This window comes from Staurois parvus, unplaced genomic scaffold (genome assembly GCF_062004578.1).
Source record: "Staurois parvus isolate SC_StPar_1 unplaced genomic scaffold, SC_StPar_1.0 ptg000081l, whole genome shotgun sequence".
NCBI lineage: Eukaryota > Metazoa > Chordata > Amphibia > Anura > Ranidae > Staurois > Staurois parvus.
Genome location: NW_028317877.1, coordinates 3,749,182 through 3,764,483, shown reverse-complemented (window position 1 = coordinate 3,764,483; position 15,302 = coordinate 3,749,182). Strand labels below are relative to the sequence as shown.

Below are 15,302 nucleotides of genomic sequence, written 5' to 3'. Positions count from 1 at the left end.
TAATGAAAAAAATTCCAGTATATATACTGCCATTTGTAAACGCTACTAAACTTTCATGTAAACCAATTCATTTACACATACTGGGATTTTTTTTTAGCACAGACACGTAGCAAAATACTTTTTGGCCAAACATTTATGATGAAATTTGATTTTTTTAATTCTCATTTAACTTCATTATACTTGGCTGACCTTAAGGGGATCTCTGGACCTGAGTTGGAGCCCTGGATGACCAACCATGAGAGGGATGCCCACCACCTGCTCTATGACGGATCCATCATCTAGGATGATCGTTGTTACATGCGCATAATCCATGCGTTTCTGGTGAGTGCGCATTGCTATAATTTGAGGCAGTATAGCTCTGGATATCCTCACTACCCCTGCGAGTACCAAGGATACTTGATTGACTTTCAGGTTGTTGTTTTTCTTGCTGCTTTCTTGCTGTTTTCGGCATTGGATCTATTTACAAGCGCTGCACCATTTTATTTATCTTTATACTTATATTCCATAGGCATTGTGGTTGCCTTAGGTGTTCTAGCTGCTTCAGTTATATTAGAGCGCTCACTACAGTTTGTTTTTTAAATGTCTGTCTAACGCCTGTCAAATGCTATAGGGGCGTTTGGCAAGAGTTAGAAACAGGGGCAGACTGACAACTCATGGGGCCCCCGGGCAATAGGGAATCATGAGGCCCCTGTGTCCTTGCCCAAACTCAAAAAAGCCTATGAAAAAGGTACTAGGGGCATCTCATGGGGCCCCCTACTGACCCCGAACCCTCGGGCAGTGCCCAAGTTTCCAAAAGGTCAGTCTGCCCCTGGTTAGAAATAAAGTCAAGTGTGAACGAGCTCTAAGATGCAAGGATGAATACACAGGACTCTTGTATTTAGACAATATTTGCTTGTCCCGGAGTTCAGCTTTAATGCACCTAACTGCTTGACATTAAAACGGAAGGCTTAGGGGTTTAAATCTTGCAAATAAAACAAAGCCATCTGGATAGGATGAGGTTAAATAAATACACAAGTCTGGTGGAGGATTTCTCATCAGTTCTTTTAGCTCCAGCATCCAGCTCTGCTGTCATGTGGTTCATGATGTAATTCCTATGGAAACCTGCATAGATGGCAGCACTATCTCTATGATGCATCCTGTGGGTGGTCTCCTTGCACACAGCACTACACTCCCCCTTAGCAGCATCACTTGCTTCTGCATAGAGACGAAGCAGCTGGCTTGCTTTAATTCAATAAGGCGTTCAGGAAGCGAAAAACAAAAGCAAACAGAAAGAAGAATCAGATGACATAGAAGTCAAAGGACATTGAAAGCAAATAAATGGGAATTGTAGACAACCCCCTATCCTATCAGTGATTCCCGGTTCTTCCACTTCACCTGATGTATGGCTGGTGAAATATAGCAGGATGGATCCAGATTATGCAGCATTTGAAAGTGCCCTATGTAATGAATTCAAAGACTTCTGCAAAAAGGTCAGTGATGCATACAAGGAACTGAAAGAAGACTTGACACCATACAGAGATGATCGCTACTACAGGTACTGTAATATGGCTCCTGCTACAATTCACCTGTCACTGCTGTCTCTTTAGGATATTACTGCAATAAACTGACTCATCACCAATGTGAAGATTGCACTGATGCTTTAAAATATAGGTTGTATGATATCAATAGGTACTGTATAGCGGGCAAAATAAATATATCTTGGGAAATCGGGCATAGACTGACATCTTCTCTCCCGTAAAAATGCCTCTGTAGTCTACGTCTGTCAGTCTGTTATGCTAAACTGCCTACAGGTTGTCTCAGCAACCTACTTTTTAGCAAGGGTTCAAAGCACTATACCATACTAATGTATTGTAACTACAGAGAATGGGAATTTCCACAAACTGCTAAGTCAGTCTATTCACCCCTTAAAGCAAGGGTGTCAAACTGGCGGCCCTCCATCTGTTGCAAAACTACAAATTCCATCATACCTCTGCCTTTGGGGGTCATGCTTGTAACTGTCAGTCTTGCAATGCCTCATGGGACTTGTAGTTTGGCAACAGCTGGAGGGCCACCAGTTTGACACCCGTGCCTTAAAGTGTTACTAAACCCAGGACCCTGCATTCGCTATAGTTGGTCTTCCACAGGACACAAAACATGGAAATGCAATTATTATAGTAAATATAAACTGCTAAATACCTTTTCTCAGCAGCAGTATATAGCAGTCTTGTGACTTCCTTCCGTGTCCACCTGAGCACTGGTTGATCTTGTAGGAGGACTTTTCATTCTCCCCTGACTGCCCTATGAGGCTGCATAACCCCTGACCCTCTGTTTGGACAGTGCTGATTGGCCCTGTGCCGATCACATGCACCCTCCCAAAAAAACCCTCTAGCAATATACACCAAACAGAGCATGTGCAGACTTGCCACTGCTGCTCTAACTATGGCAGTGTCAAGGTCCTACCTTTCCTCAGAGTTGGTGCTGCTCCATGTGCTGGCATCCATCTTAGGTTTCTGCAAAGCATGGTGGGAGGCTTTTATGCTTTCAGGCCTCTGCGTTCCCTCCTCCAGAGGGGTGTGGTTGATCACATTTAAGCCTGTTGTCTGCACTTGCTCTTTGCATTTGTGTCCTGTATGATTGTGTTGCAGCAAGCTCTGGTCCTACTCTTGTTGTTCTCCTGGAAACCGACTCGGCTTTGACTAAGACTATTCTCTGCCTTATCCCTTTATCTGACCTCCCGTTGCTGAACCCGGCTCGTGACCTGTGTATTCTTGCCTACCGTCTTGTCTGTCCCGCTGTTATCGACCCGGCCTGTCCGACTACGCTATCGTTTCCCATCTGGTTCCCACCAGCTATACGCCACTGGCGGCGGCCATTACCGCAGCTGGGGTTACTCGGGGGCCGCGACCTGGTCCCTGGCTGCGTCAAGTCCATCCCCACCATCAGGGGCCCTGGTGAAAGGCAGCCTGGGGCTTAGACTCCGCGCCCTGAGGGACTCCGGTCTGTGGGTGGTGGTTGTCGTCAGTCAGTGCGTGACCCTACCATTAGGCCTGCCCGTCCATTCCACCGCTCCTGCCCTGACAGGCAGATGGATTGGGGACAGCAAAAGAAAGGGAGGATCACAGAAGACAGGATCAAACAGCCTTTTTACACAATGCAGTGGATAAACCCCTAAGGTTCCATAATGAGTATAACAAGCATGCTTTACTGCATGTACAGGCTGATTTTACTGTTGTGGGTTTAGTAACACTTTAAACAAAATTATAGGCAAAAATATAACAACCACAAATCAGTCCCCTCCTCTAGCATCCAGTCCTCCTCAATTTCTACAATCTAATCAACTATTATTGGTACAGACAAAATCTATAATATTCCTGGTAAAAGATGAAAGTATGTACTGTTCGAGGAAAAGAGAAAACGTGTAGTCAATAAATAAGGCAAAGGCCAGGCCACAAAAACAAAGCATCAGTTCAGTGTCATAAGACTTTATGTGGGCCAGACTGTGACCAGTGGGAAAATGTGATGCTTTGAGGTCAGTAGGAGTAAGAAATTCCTCAGTTAGTGGTAAGATGGAGCAATAATGCCCCATCATCAGTTTTACTGAGATTAATAATGCCCCATTGTTGGTGTTCATGGGAGGAATAGTACTCCATCATCGGATTTAGAGGGAGTAATAGTGCCCCATCATTGGTGTCAGTGGGATTAATTGTGCCCCATCATTGGTGTCATGGGGAGGAATAGTGCCCCATCACTGGTTTCAGTTCGAGGAATTGTGCCCCATTATTGTGGTTAATTGAAGGAATAATGCCTGATTATTTGTGTTGGAGGGGCACAATATTACCTCATTTATGGTGTCAATAAGAGGAAGAGTGCCCCAAGAGCCAAATATATGCACGTACAGGGCTGCAGTTTGGGGAGTACTTATCTAGACTTAGAGGAAAACATCGCTTTTGTTTAAAAAAAAAAGAAAATGAAAAGAAAATACATCCTGCAATAGAAGATTGTTTACGCTCACCCATCCCACCAACCATTCCTCCTGTGTTTTTCATCTGTTGCAGTGCTACAGTCTACTATAAAATCTACACATCTAACACAGTTCTGGGTTTGTGAAAAGTTTCTGTCCCCAATTCATGTTGTGTTTCCATCTGCAAGCCCTTAGGTCACTGCTGTGTCCTGTAATGACATTGGGTGAAATCACTTGCATCTGACACACATGGAAGTGTCGGATATGAAGATTAATCTGGAGGCTGTAGCTCTGAAAGTAAGTGATGATTTGAAGAATGGCTAGTGGGACAGATGAGTATAAGCATTTTTCTATGTGCTAGTCACAAAATAATAATATTGTTAAGGTCATAAGCAAAAAGTTACCTTATTTTTGGGTAGAAGAGACGTTGGAATTTTTTTACTGCCAAAAAATAGCCTTTTTTTAATTTCTCAAAAGAGTCCAGAACAGGTCTCTTGAAAACCTACCCCTCACCTACTGATACTTGCCTTTACCGTACATCCACTCCCCCTTGCTCCACTCCTCTATCAGATCTCATACAGGGTTAAAGGGTTAACTCACCTCTGCCAAAAACTACCTGTGCAGGTAAGGGGTGTCTGTACATAAAGCCAAACTGTGCAGCTCAGGCTAAAGTTAAAAAATGCCTTGCTATAGGTTTAGGCCATTTACTTACCACCTGAAGAGTGACTGGAATACTCCCAGGACATTGCTAGGACATTATCACGTATTAAATCAGCGCCTGAGGAGTCCTACCACATGGATAAAATAAAACCAAAAAAAAAAACTAGAAAAAGAACAAAATAAATAAATTAAAAATAGAACAAAATAAATAAAACTTTCCCAAGCTGCTATATGAATACTACCCCACTGGGTAGGCCAAGTCTATGTAATATCAAATCCAGTGCTTAAAACTATGTCCACAATACAATTCTACAGTCACAGAAGATGCTCCTTATTGGGATTTGCACCAATCTTATGCACTCAATAGCTGATCAGGCCCTTCAGTCTATATATATATGTCTTTCTCTCCTCTTCTCCCCAAATGACTTCTCTATGTCTCTCTCACCATGTTAAAATATATATAAATCGCATATAGAATGGAATCTTCAAATATATTGATAAATCAAATATATACATGGTGAGAGAGACACAGAGAAGTAATTTGGGGAGAAGAGGAGAAAAGTGTTAGGACTCTTGCCTTTACACACACATAAACTTTAATGGCATCCCAAGCTTAGTTCGTAGGGTTCAATATTGAGTTGGCCCCGCCCTTTGCAGCAATAACAGCTTCAACTCTTCTGGGAAGGCTGTCCACAAGGTTTAGGAGTGTGTGTATGGGAATGTTTAACCATTCTTCCAGAAGTGCATTTGTGAGGTCAGGCACTGACGTGGGACAAGAAGGCTTGGTGGTCAGGTCAGGACTTTGTGCAGGCCAGTCAAGTTCCTCCACCTCAAACTCACTCAATCATGTCTTTATGGACCTTGCTTTGTGCACTGGTGCACAGTCATGTTGGAACAGGAACGGGCCATCCCCAAACTGATCCCACAAAGTTGGGTGTATGAAATTGTCCAAAATATCTTGGTATGCTGACACCTTGAGAGTTCTCTTCACTGGAACTAAGGGGCCCAGCCCAAGCCTTGAAAAACAACCCCACACCATAATTCCCCCTCCACCGAGCTTTACACTTGGCACAATGCAATCAGGCAAGTACCGTTCTCCTGGCAAACCCAGACACATCCATCAGATTGCCAGACAGAGAAGCGTGATTTATCACTTCAGAGAACACGTCTCCACTGCTCTAGAGTCCAGTGGCGGTGTACTTTACACCACTGCATCCAACGCTATGCATTGCACTTGGTGATGTAAGGCTTGGATGCAGCTCTTCGGCTATGGAAACCCATTCCACAAAGCTCTCTATGCACTGTTGTGCTAATCTAAGGGCCACATAATGTTTGGACGTCTTTAGCTATTGACTCTGCAGACAGTTGGCAACCTCTGCGCACTGTACGCTTCAGCATACGCTGACCCCGCTCTGTCATTTTACGTGGCCTACCACTTCGTGGCTGAGTTGCTGTTGTTCCCAGTTGCTTCCCCTTTGTTATAATACCACTAACAGCTGACTGTGGAATATTTAGTAGCAAGGAAATTTCACTGATGGGCTTATTGCACAGGTGGCAACCTATCACTGTACCACGTTTGAATTCACTGAGCTCCTGAGAGCATCCCATTCTTTCACAAATGTTTGTAGAAGCAGTCTGCATGCCTAGGTGCTTGATTTTATACACCTGTGGCCATGGAGGTGATTGGAACACCTGAATCCAATGAGTTTGGAGGGGAGTCCCAATACTTTTGGCAATATAGTGTATATATACAGACTGAAAGGCCTGATCAGCTTCATCATCTGGTGAGAGCATAAGGAGAACTGAGCAAATCCCAACATGGAGCGTCTTCTGTGACTGAGGAATTGTATTTTGGACATAGTTTTAAGCACTGGATTTTATAGTGCATTGCTAGGATGTTGCTAAGTGAGGCCTTGTCATTACTGCTCATCTCTTCATCATAGGAGTGAGCTCTTTCTCTGATCTCAGCCACCTCACATGCTCTTCTTCTCTGATATAGTAGCTCTGAGCTCAGCATTTCAGAGCTCACTCCTGTGACGGTGGAGGCGCGCAGTAACGACTAGGCCTAGGCTTTAGTAACGTCCTGGGAGTATTCCTGTCAGTCTTCAGGAGGTACATAAATAGCCTACACCTATAGCAAGGGTATTATTCAACATTAGTCAAAGCTGTTTGTTTTTATCTACAGCCCCCCTCCCCCCTTATCTGCATAGACTAGTAAAGGCAAACTAACCCTCTCATACAGGATAATGACTTTTTCCTTGTCTTCTTGTGACAGTGTGTAGGCCCAAGCAATGGATCCTGATTTATTTAACCCAACATATCTTACCAAAAGGTATGCATTGCAGTGGACCATAACGCACTGCCATGCATTGCAAAAACATACCTCCCAACTTTCTTAGATGGGAATGAGGGACACCTCCTAATAAAGGTATGTAGGCATATGACACACCCCCTGCCAGGAGAATTGTACAAAAAAAAAAACAAGTGCATTTTTTTAACCACAACTATTCCTTTATATTGACTTTTGAAGATTACAAATGCAACAATGTAAAAACTGAATGAAAGGTTTAGCACTGGGAAACACTTTTTGAAAGCTAAATCGTGCATTTTATATACAACTATATAGCTCAGACCAAAATGAGGAACAAATGAGGAGGAATGAGGGGCAGAGGGAGTTTGTTCCAAATCAGGGACAGTTCCTCGAAATCAGGGACAGTTCCTCGAAATCAGGGACAGTTGGGGGTATGCAAAAACAGCACATGAACCTAATTTGGTTCATTTGACATGTGTCTTACCACAGTGGACGTTAACATGTGCATGCAATTGCAGCGCAACATAGAGAACAGAATCTCTATGGCGGCTCAGTTTAAATGCTGCTGTAAGTGTAGAGCAGTGGTCTCCAAACTGCAACCCGGGGCCAGATGCAACGCTTTGCTTGACTCGATCCGGCCCTTGGCACACTTTTCCTCAAATTGACATCAATGATGAGGAACCATTCCTCCCACTGACACCATCAATGGGGCACTATTCTTCCTGCTAAGACCAATGATGGGGCACTACTCCCCCCACTGACACCGTAGATGGGGCACTACTCCCCCCACTGACACTGTAGATGGGGCACTACTTCCCCCGCTGACACGGTAGATGGGGCACTGCTTCCCCCTGCTGACACGGTAGATGGGGCACTACTCCCCCCGCTGACACGGTACATGGGGCACTACTCCCCCCACTGACACGGTACATGGGGCACTACTCCCCCCGCTGACATCGTAGAGGGGGCACTACTCCCCCCGCTGACACCGTAGATGGGGCACTACTCCCCCCGCTGACACCGCAGATGGGGCACTGCTCCCCCCGCTGACACCGCAGATGGGGCACTATGCCTCCCATTGATACCAACAATAGGACACTATTCCTTCTGCTAAAACCAACTCCGGGGCATTGTTTACTCCCACTGATGCTGAGACATTTTCTACTCACACTGGCCACAGACAGGCCCCCCTAAATCCTGAAGGACAGAAAGCTGGCCCTTTGCTTAAAAAGCTTGGAGACCCCTGGAGTAGAGCATGGCATGCATTACGTTTTAACAGTGTACATATATCCCTGGAATGATGGAATCATCAGCATCCCTTCTGTAGGCGTTAAAATCATTGTGGGTTTCATGACTACCATTGCAGTAGTAGCTCGACAACGTAGTTTTTTTCCTGCCAGTATTAAAAATGGCGACCTAGTCACCGGATGTAGCCCTTCACAGCCCTGGAATGTGTGAGTGTAGCTGAGAGAAGGGGGCGTGGTGTGACGTACACGGAAGAGGGCGTTTCCTCAACATGTGTGTAAGCGGCTGGGCTCCTCAGTGAGTTGGCAGCCGAAGGAAGTCAGCCGGAATAGTGGGGAGCAGTGGAGTCGTCATGGAGCCGTAAGTGTCGGGGGGCCGGGAGCTTCCGGAACCGATACCTGTGTGCTGTATGTGAATAGGGCGCTCCTTCGTGTGTTCTGGAGCCGGTCGTACAGTGACTGGAGGGTGTGTGACACCTTGTGTGCTGCAGTAACAGATTTCTGACCTCTTGTCTTGCGCAGGGTGCTATTGCAGCATTGTTGGGGCTCATCGAATCAGACTTTGTACGTGTCTGGGGAGCAATCCTTCTAGTCAGGTAGATGCTGCACTCCATTGTCAATGCAGGCTGAGATTGTGTCTGTAGGTGACCCATTCATTGTCAGATTGTGCCAGCAATAGACATCGTGTGTTTCTACAACTAGTACACTAGTATTCACTCCATCTGTTTGCAGTAATGCTTGTTAGGTGATCTGGTGTGATGTTGGACATTCTTTCAGCATGGCACCCCAACAACACTTTCTGATGTGCATTGCGGCGAAACGCGATCACATGAAGTGTGGGGCACCGTCGGAGAAGAAGCAGCGGAGATGTCACCAGCACAGCAAGGATCCAACACTTGATTTGTCGATTACAGCAAAAAAAAGAGCAGCGCATGTTTCAGGGCCACCCAGGACCCCTTCATCAGGTATGTGACAAGTGCGGCGTAGAACAGATTGATATTTAAAGCGGAACTGAACCTATCTTGTTTTTAGAACCAGAAACGACCTCTCCTGCGCTCTATGACCCAGAATAAGGGTGGATGGATGGAACCAGAACTTGTAAAATTTGACCGTCAATGCATATACGGTTGTGCAGCTCTAAACAAGGCTGGGGAAGCCCGACCAGTACTGCAAAGTGAAACAAAAAAGCGCACCAACCTTGCGCATTACCTCCGTAAACCATAATTTTATTAAATTCAGTATGATACAAACAATTAGGTAAATCAAGCATGTACGTCCTCAAAGGAACTTTAGAAATGTGAAGCCTGTGCGAGTCACATCGTAGGGGTAGACGCTCATAGTATGACTGACGCGTTTCGAAGGGCATCCCTCCTTCATCAGAGCCCTTCGAAACGCGTCAGCTGTACTCTGAATGTCTACCCCTATGATGTGACTCGCACAGGCTTCACATTTCTAAAGTTACTTTGAGGACTTACATGCTTGATTTACTTCGTTGTTTGTATCATTCTGAATTTAATAAAATGATGGTTTACTGAGGTAACGCGCAAGGTTGATGCGCTTTCTTTTTTGCTTCACTTTGCTATCTTGTTTTTAGACAAGGAAGCTGTCATCTTAGCTGTTTGATCTGCAACTGCCATGGTGTGATTTAGGTGTCCTTTTATGCAGTGGTAAATGGAGGTGTAGATCTCTTCTCCGAATGAGCAGAGAAGCTATCTACAAACGCTTTGAGCGCTAGAAAATGGCTGCTGTTGCTATAATCTCGCGAGATTACAGTGAGGGCTCGTTCACACTTGACTTTATTTCTAACTCTTGCCAAACGCCCCTATAGCGTTTGACAGGCTTTAGACAGACGTTTGGGAAGCGTTTTTAATGCTCCTCAAATGCCCTATGCGCGGTTTTGAGGCGGTTGATAGGCGTTTGCCAAGCAATAAAACCGCACCACAAACGCCTATAATGAAGTTAAATGGTATTAACGCTCTGCAACTGCACCGCAAACGCCTGCCAGGCATTTGCGGAGTGGCACCATAGACTTGATTGTGAGGCTTCAACTGCTCCTGACTAGACACATGGGGGTTTATTTACTAAAGCTGGAGAGTCCAAAATCAGACTCCCTTCTGCATAGAAACCAATCAGATTCTAACCTCAGCTTGTTCAATGAAGCTTTGGCAATGGAAGCTGATTGGTTTCTATGCAGAAGGGAGTCTGATTTTGGACTCTCCAGCTTTAGTAAATAAACCCCAAGGCGTCAGTTTTGCAGCAATGCTAACACTTCAGTGTGAACAGCACTGTGTGCTGCCATGTGCAGAATTTTCATAGGCGTTTGAGAAGCATTAAAAATGCTTCCAAAGCACCTGTTAACAAAGCTAGTGTGAACTGAGTCTAAAGATAAGTCAAACACTGTTAACTAAGCAGTGGTAAATTATCGCTGCTTCGTTTGCGATTCCCCTGATTCTCCATCTCTGGGCTGGAGAATCTGGAGGGAGAACACAGATCGCCAGTGAAGGGCTGACATCGCTCCTTCATACACTGGCAGTCTGTGTGCTGAGATGATCAGTGGAGAACATGTTCTCCGCTGATCATCTGTCTCCTAAACCACTAATGATTTGAGATCAATAACGATCCGTAGGATTTTCATAAAAGGACACCAGTGTTCTGACACCAGGCATTTGGTAGTTTGACAATTTGGTTGAGAGAACAGGCGAAAGTGACAGCATTCCTGGCATGCTGGGAATGTAACTGTTTTTTTTAAACTGTTAGGCCTTGTTCATACCATACGTGCAGAAAAACTGCTGGAAACTGGTACACAGATTTCACTTGCAGTGACATCAGGTACCATGCACACTTAAGCCTGAGTTCACACTGATGCGGTATGGAATTTGCACCGGTTTCTGTGCGCATTCTGCACCGCATCATAATCTTACCCTGTTCATACGAACCACTGCGGGTGTGAACTTTAAGTTAACGGCACCCCAAAATCAGTTCGCAAAACGCAGTACGATGTGCAGAATTGGATCGCATGGGTGTAAATACCTGTGCAATCTGATTCTGACGTTTTTGCACCATGGTGTGAATGAGCCCTTCAATTGATGGGTTTAATTCCGCTTTAACTGCTTGCCGACTGCATCACGAGGATGTTATCTGATACGTGATCCAGCTCTTCCAAGTAGAGGGCGCATGCCAACAGGCACAAGCCGATCTTCAGGTCCTGGCCCATGATTCATGGCTAGGACCTGCCGATTGGCAAAGCGAATGTCAGCATTGTAGACATCACAGAGCTCTGTCCCGACATAGGGGATGAGTCTGTTTTTGTTTCCCTGCAGAGCAAGGAATAAAAAAGCACATCCCTTAGTAAAATCAGCACATAGTAAACACACCAAGCATCGTTTGGCACACAGTTAACCCTTTGATTGCCCCTAGATGTTAACCCCTTCCCAGCCAGTGTCATTATTACAGTGTCAGTGTATATTATTAGTACTGATTAGCACTGATGCCAGTGGCACTTAGCCATGGGTACAGGTATAGATGTATGCTCCTAGACACCGACTGTCTGTATTCAGGGGTGCACATCCAAACCTGTGTACACTTAGGTGTGCATTTCTCAGTGTATAACCGCATCCTGTCATTGATTTGTACACAACACCTATGACTTCCAGACAGAGAAATATGGCCTTTTTTATATGGTGTAGGGATCTCTGCACCCATGTGCATATGCGAAGTAAACATAAAAAACTAAAATAATGTGGTTGCATGAGTGTGCACACCCTCTTATAACTGGGGATGTAGCTGTGTTCAGAATTAAGCAATCACATTCAAAATCATGTTAAATAGGAGTCAGTACACACCTGCCATCATTTAAAGTGCCTCTGATTAACCCCAAATAAAGTTCAGCTGTTCTAGTAAGCCTTTCCTGGCATTTTCTTAGTCGCATCCTACAGCAAAAGCCATAGTCCGCAGACATTTTCCAAAGCATTGGAGGGATCTCATTGTTAAAAGGTATCAGTCAGGAGAAGGGTACAAAAGAATTTCCAAGGCATTAGATATACCATGGAACACAGTGAAGACAGTCATCATCAAGTGGAGAAAGTATGACCAAGAACTGAACGTCCCTTCAAAATTGATGAAAATAAGAGAAGAAAACTGGTCTGGGAGGCTGCCAAGAGGCCTACAGCAACATTAGAGGAGCTGCAGGAATATCTGGCAAGTACTGGCTGTTTGGTACGTGTGACAAGAATCTCTCGTATTCTTCATATGTCTGGGCAATGGTGTAGCGTGCCAAGGCGGAAGCCTTTTCGTACGAAGAAAAACATCCAAGCCTGGCTAAATTTTGCAAAAGCATGTGGGGAAAATGTGTTATAGTCTGATGAAACCAAGGTTGAACTTTTTGTCCATAATTCCAAAAGGTATGTTTGGCGCAAAAACAATACTGCACATCACCAAAAGAACACCATACCCACAGTGAAGCATGGTGGTGGCAGCATCATGCTTTAGGGCTGTTTTTCTTCAGTTGGAACTGGGGCCTTAGCCAAGGTAGAGAGATTTATGAACAGTTCCAAACATCAGTCAATATTGGCACAAAACCTTCAGCTTTCTGCTATATTTCAATATGGCAATGACCCAAAGCATGCATCCAAATCAACAAGAATGGCTTCACCAGAAGAAGATTAAAGTTTTGGAATGGCCCAGCCAGAGCCCAGACCTGAATCCGATCGAAAATCTGTGAGGTGGTCTGAAGAGGGCTGTGCACAAGAGATGCCCTCGCAATCTGACAGATTTGGAGGGAAGAGTGGGCAAATATTGCCAAGTCAAGATGTGCCATGCTCATAGACTCATACCCAAAAAGACTTGAGTGCTGGAATAAAATCAAAAGGTGCTTCAACAAAGTATTAGTTTAAGGTTGTGCACACTTATACAACCATATTATTTTAGTTTTTTTATTTTTAGTTCCCTCCACCTAATATATTTCAGTTTGTTGTTCAATTGAGTTCTACAGTGTAATGCCTATGAAATGTGTTGGCCTTGGACCCTTTGTTTCTTGGGTAATTTTTACAATAAAGCATTGTTGTCCAAGTGCCAGGGGCATGAGAGGTGACTGATGTGTCATTTCTCTAGGCCAAAGGAACAGAGTCACGAGATATTCTGCTGAGGGCAAGATAAAAACTTGTTTATGAAAATTGAACATGTTTATGACATCTAGTAACCTCACATTAGGAGATAAAAACCTGTTTAAAGATGTCTACTTGCTTGAGAAGTTAGAAATCCTTACATCTGAAGTAGATGAGAAGATGTTTTGGGGTAGATAAGAAGCAAAAGTGTGACTTTTCAGATAACGAATATGGTGGTTGAACGTAACTCTGTTATCCTCGCGGAACCCTTCTGCTAGCTCCTCCTGTGGTGGGTGTGGCGCCCGCCCACTATTGGGCAGCTTCCAGAAAATTGGTTTAAAAGGCGGAGGTCCGGGCGAGCCCAATAGGAAGCCCCCTTTAGTGGCCAGAGGATGCTCTGACGCTGGGATTTTTGCCAAGGCTGTATGGGCTCATCGACTGGTCGCGCCTACAGCTTCCCTGTGTCCCCCTGGGCAGTGTGGTTCCGATGGGATCTGTTCCTTCTAGCTTCTAACATAGCTTTGGTAATGTATTAATTCTATGCTGTGAGGCTGTCAAATGAGGTGTCTGTTTCATGCTGTAATGCTCACATTCTTATTGGTGTGTGTTATGCAGATTGTGATGACTATAAGATATATCCTCTTGTGTGTTGTGTGATAATAAAAGTGGAGGTTTTGATAGTGCAAGAATATTGCAGTTGGGTTCTGTTATTTCTTGGAGTGCTGGGTGAATGCTATGATGTTCCAAGGCAGCTGTTCATTTGGTAGATGGTTTTTCACATGCGTAGAATATGTGATGGTTTAAATGCTGATTAAAAGGTACCTTCATGACTACATGTTGATTGTGTGCGTGTCTTTAACTTGTTTTTAGTTAAAGACTTTCTGAAAGCACACCAAAACTCCTGAATGTCGCTTTCTTACCTCCTGCTTTAACCCCTTCAACCCCACAGAAGCATACAGTTGCGGGGCGATTGGAAAGTGGCCCCATTTACTTGAATGGGTCGCGACAGGCAGGCAGTAGCACCCACCAAAAGCAACAGCGGGTTTAATGCCTGCTGCGGCATGTGTAAACCTTTGGCTGCTGCTTCAGCAGCTAAAGGGGGTAGGGATTGGAGGCTGTAAAACAGCTAATCAACTGCAGGGTTTTACCATCCCACAAGTGCAGCACACAATGCTGCTCCTCTGAAAAGGTATCTGTGTATGTTTGACAGATGGTGAAACCCACTCATCCTCCTGGCCCAGCATCCCGAAAAGTCTTGGACCTCCAAGAATGGAGCAGATTGTCACAAGATCTCCCTCTAGCCTATGGTTGGGACGCTAGTATAGTTTTTTTCTGTATAAAAGAAGTAGGGGGTCCAAATTTTCCAGTACTTTTCTTCTTGCTCCCTTAGCATCATAGTTAAGTTTTCCATCTCTCGGATCTCATTCATTTGAGCAAGCCAGTGCATTTTATTGTGAGGCACTATGCCTTTCTATAGAGCTGGAATGCAGGCTTTTGCTGCATAAAGGAATTGTTTCAATAGTCAATTTCTGTATTGTTTGTTTGAAAGTGGTGTATCATGTAGCAGAAAAGCCACGGGATTTCCTCCAAGAGATGCTCCCTTTTTTTATAATTTTTATCATCTGCTCCACCATGGTGCAGAAATCCCTTAGTTTAGGGCATTCCCAAAAAACATGGAGTAAATACTCCTCAGAATTCAGGCACTGCCAACAGATATGTTGGGGGAACATGTGATGAAGCACCTTTTGGCATCCTGTACGATCTCTTAAGAGGTTCGTATCCTTGTTCTAGGTGAACCCACAACTTTTTACCATGCATCACACACCAATCAATCACCCTTGCCAAGTGGGCGGCTTCAGGGTCGGGCAATTCCATACCGCACCCCAACCCCTTTCCCCTCCGCTTACGGAAAGAATGGATCTCTGAAGCCTCACTGGTTTGCCTGCACAAACGAATTTCAAGAAATTGGAGCGCAGCCCTTTTTAAAAGAAAAGACAAACCAGGTGGGAGCTTCATCAGTAGGGTTTGAAGCAGGTAATTAAGCC

The 15,302-nt window shown here is 44.7% G+C and overlaps 1 protein-coding gene across 2 annotated transcripts in view; it reads left to right on the top strand.

Moving 5' to 3' along the window:
• The first annotated feature begins 1,149 nt into the window (after positions 1–1,149).
• TMEM181 (transmembrane protein 181) overlaps positions 1,150–15,302 on the top strand; it is a 97,233-nt gene continuing 83,080 nt past the window's right edge. Inside the window, exon 1 of one of the 2 annotated variants that reach the window (XM_089669722.1) lies at positions 1,150–1,534. In XM_089669722.1, coding sequence (XP_089525848.1) covers positions 1,404–1,534 — 131 coding nt within the window. In that variant the 5' untranslated portion in view covers positions 1,150–1,403. Of the gene's footprint in view, positions 1,535–8,370; positions 8,517–15,302 lie in introns of those variants that run through there. The other variant, XM_089669723.1, reaches the window with a different exon arrangement.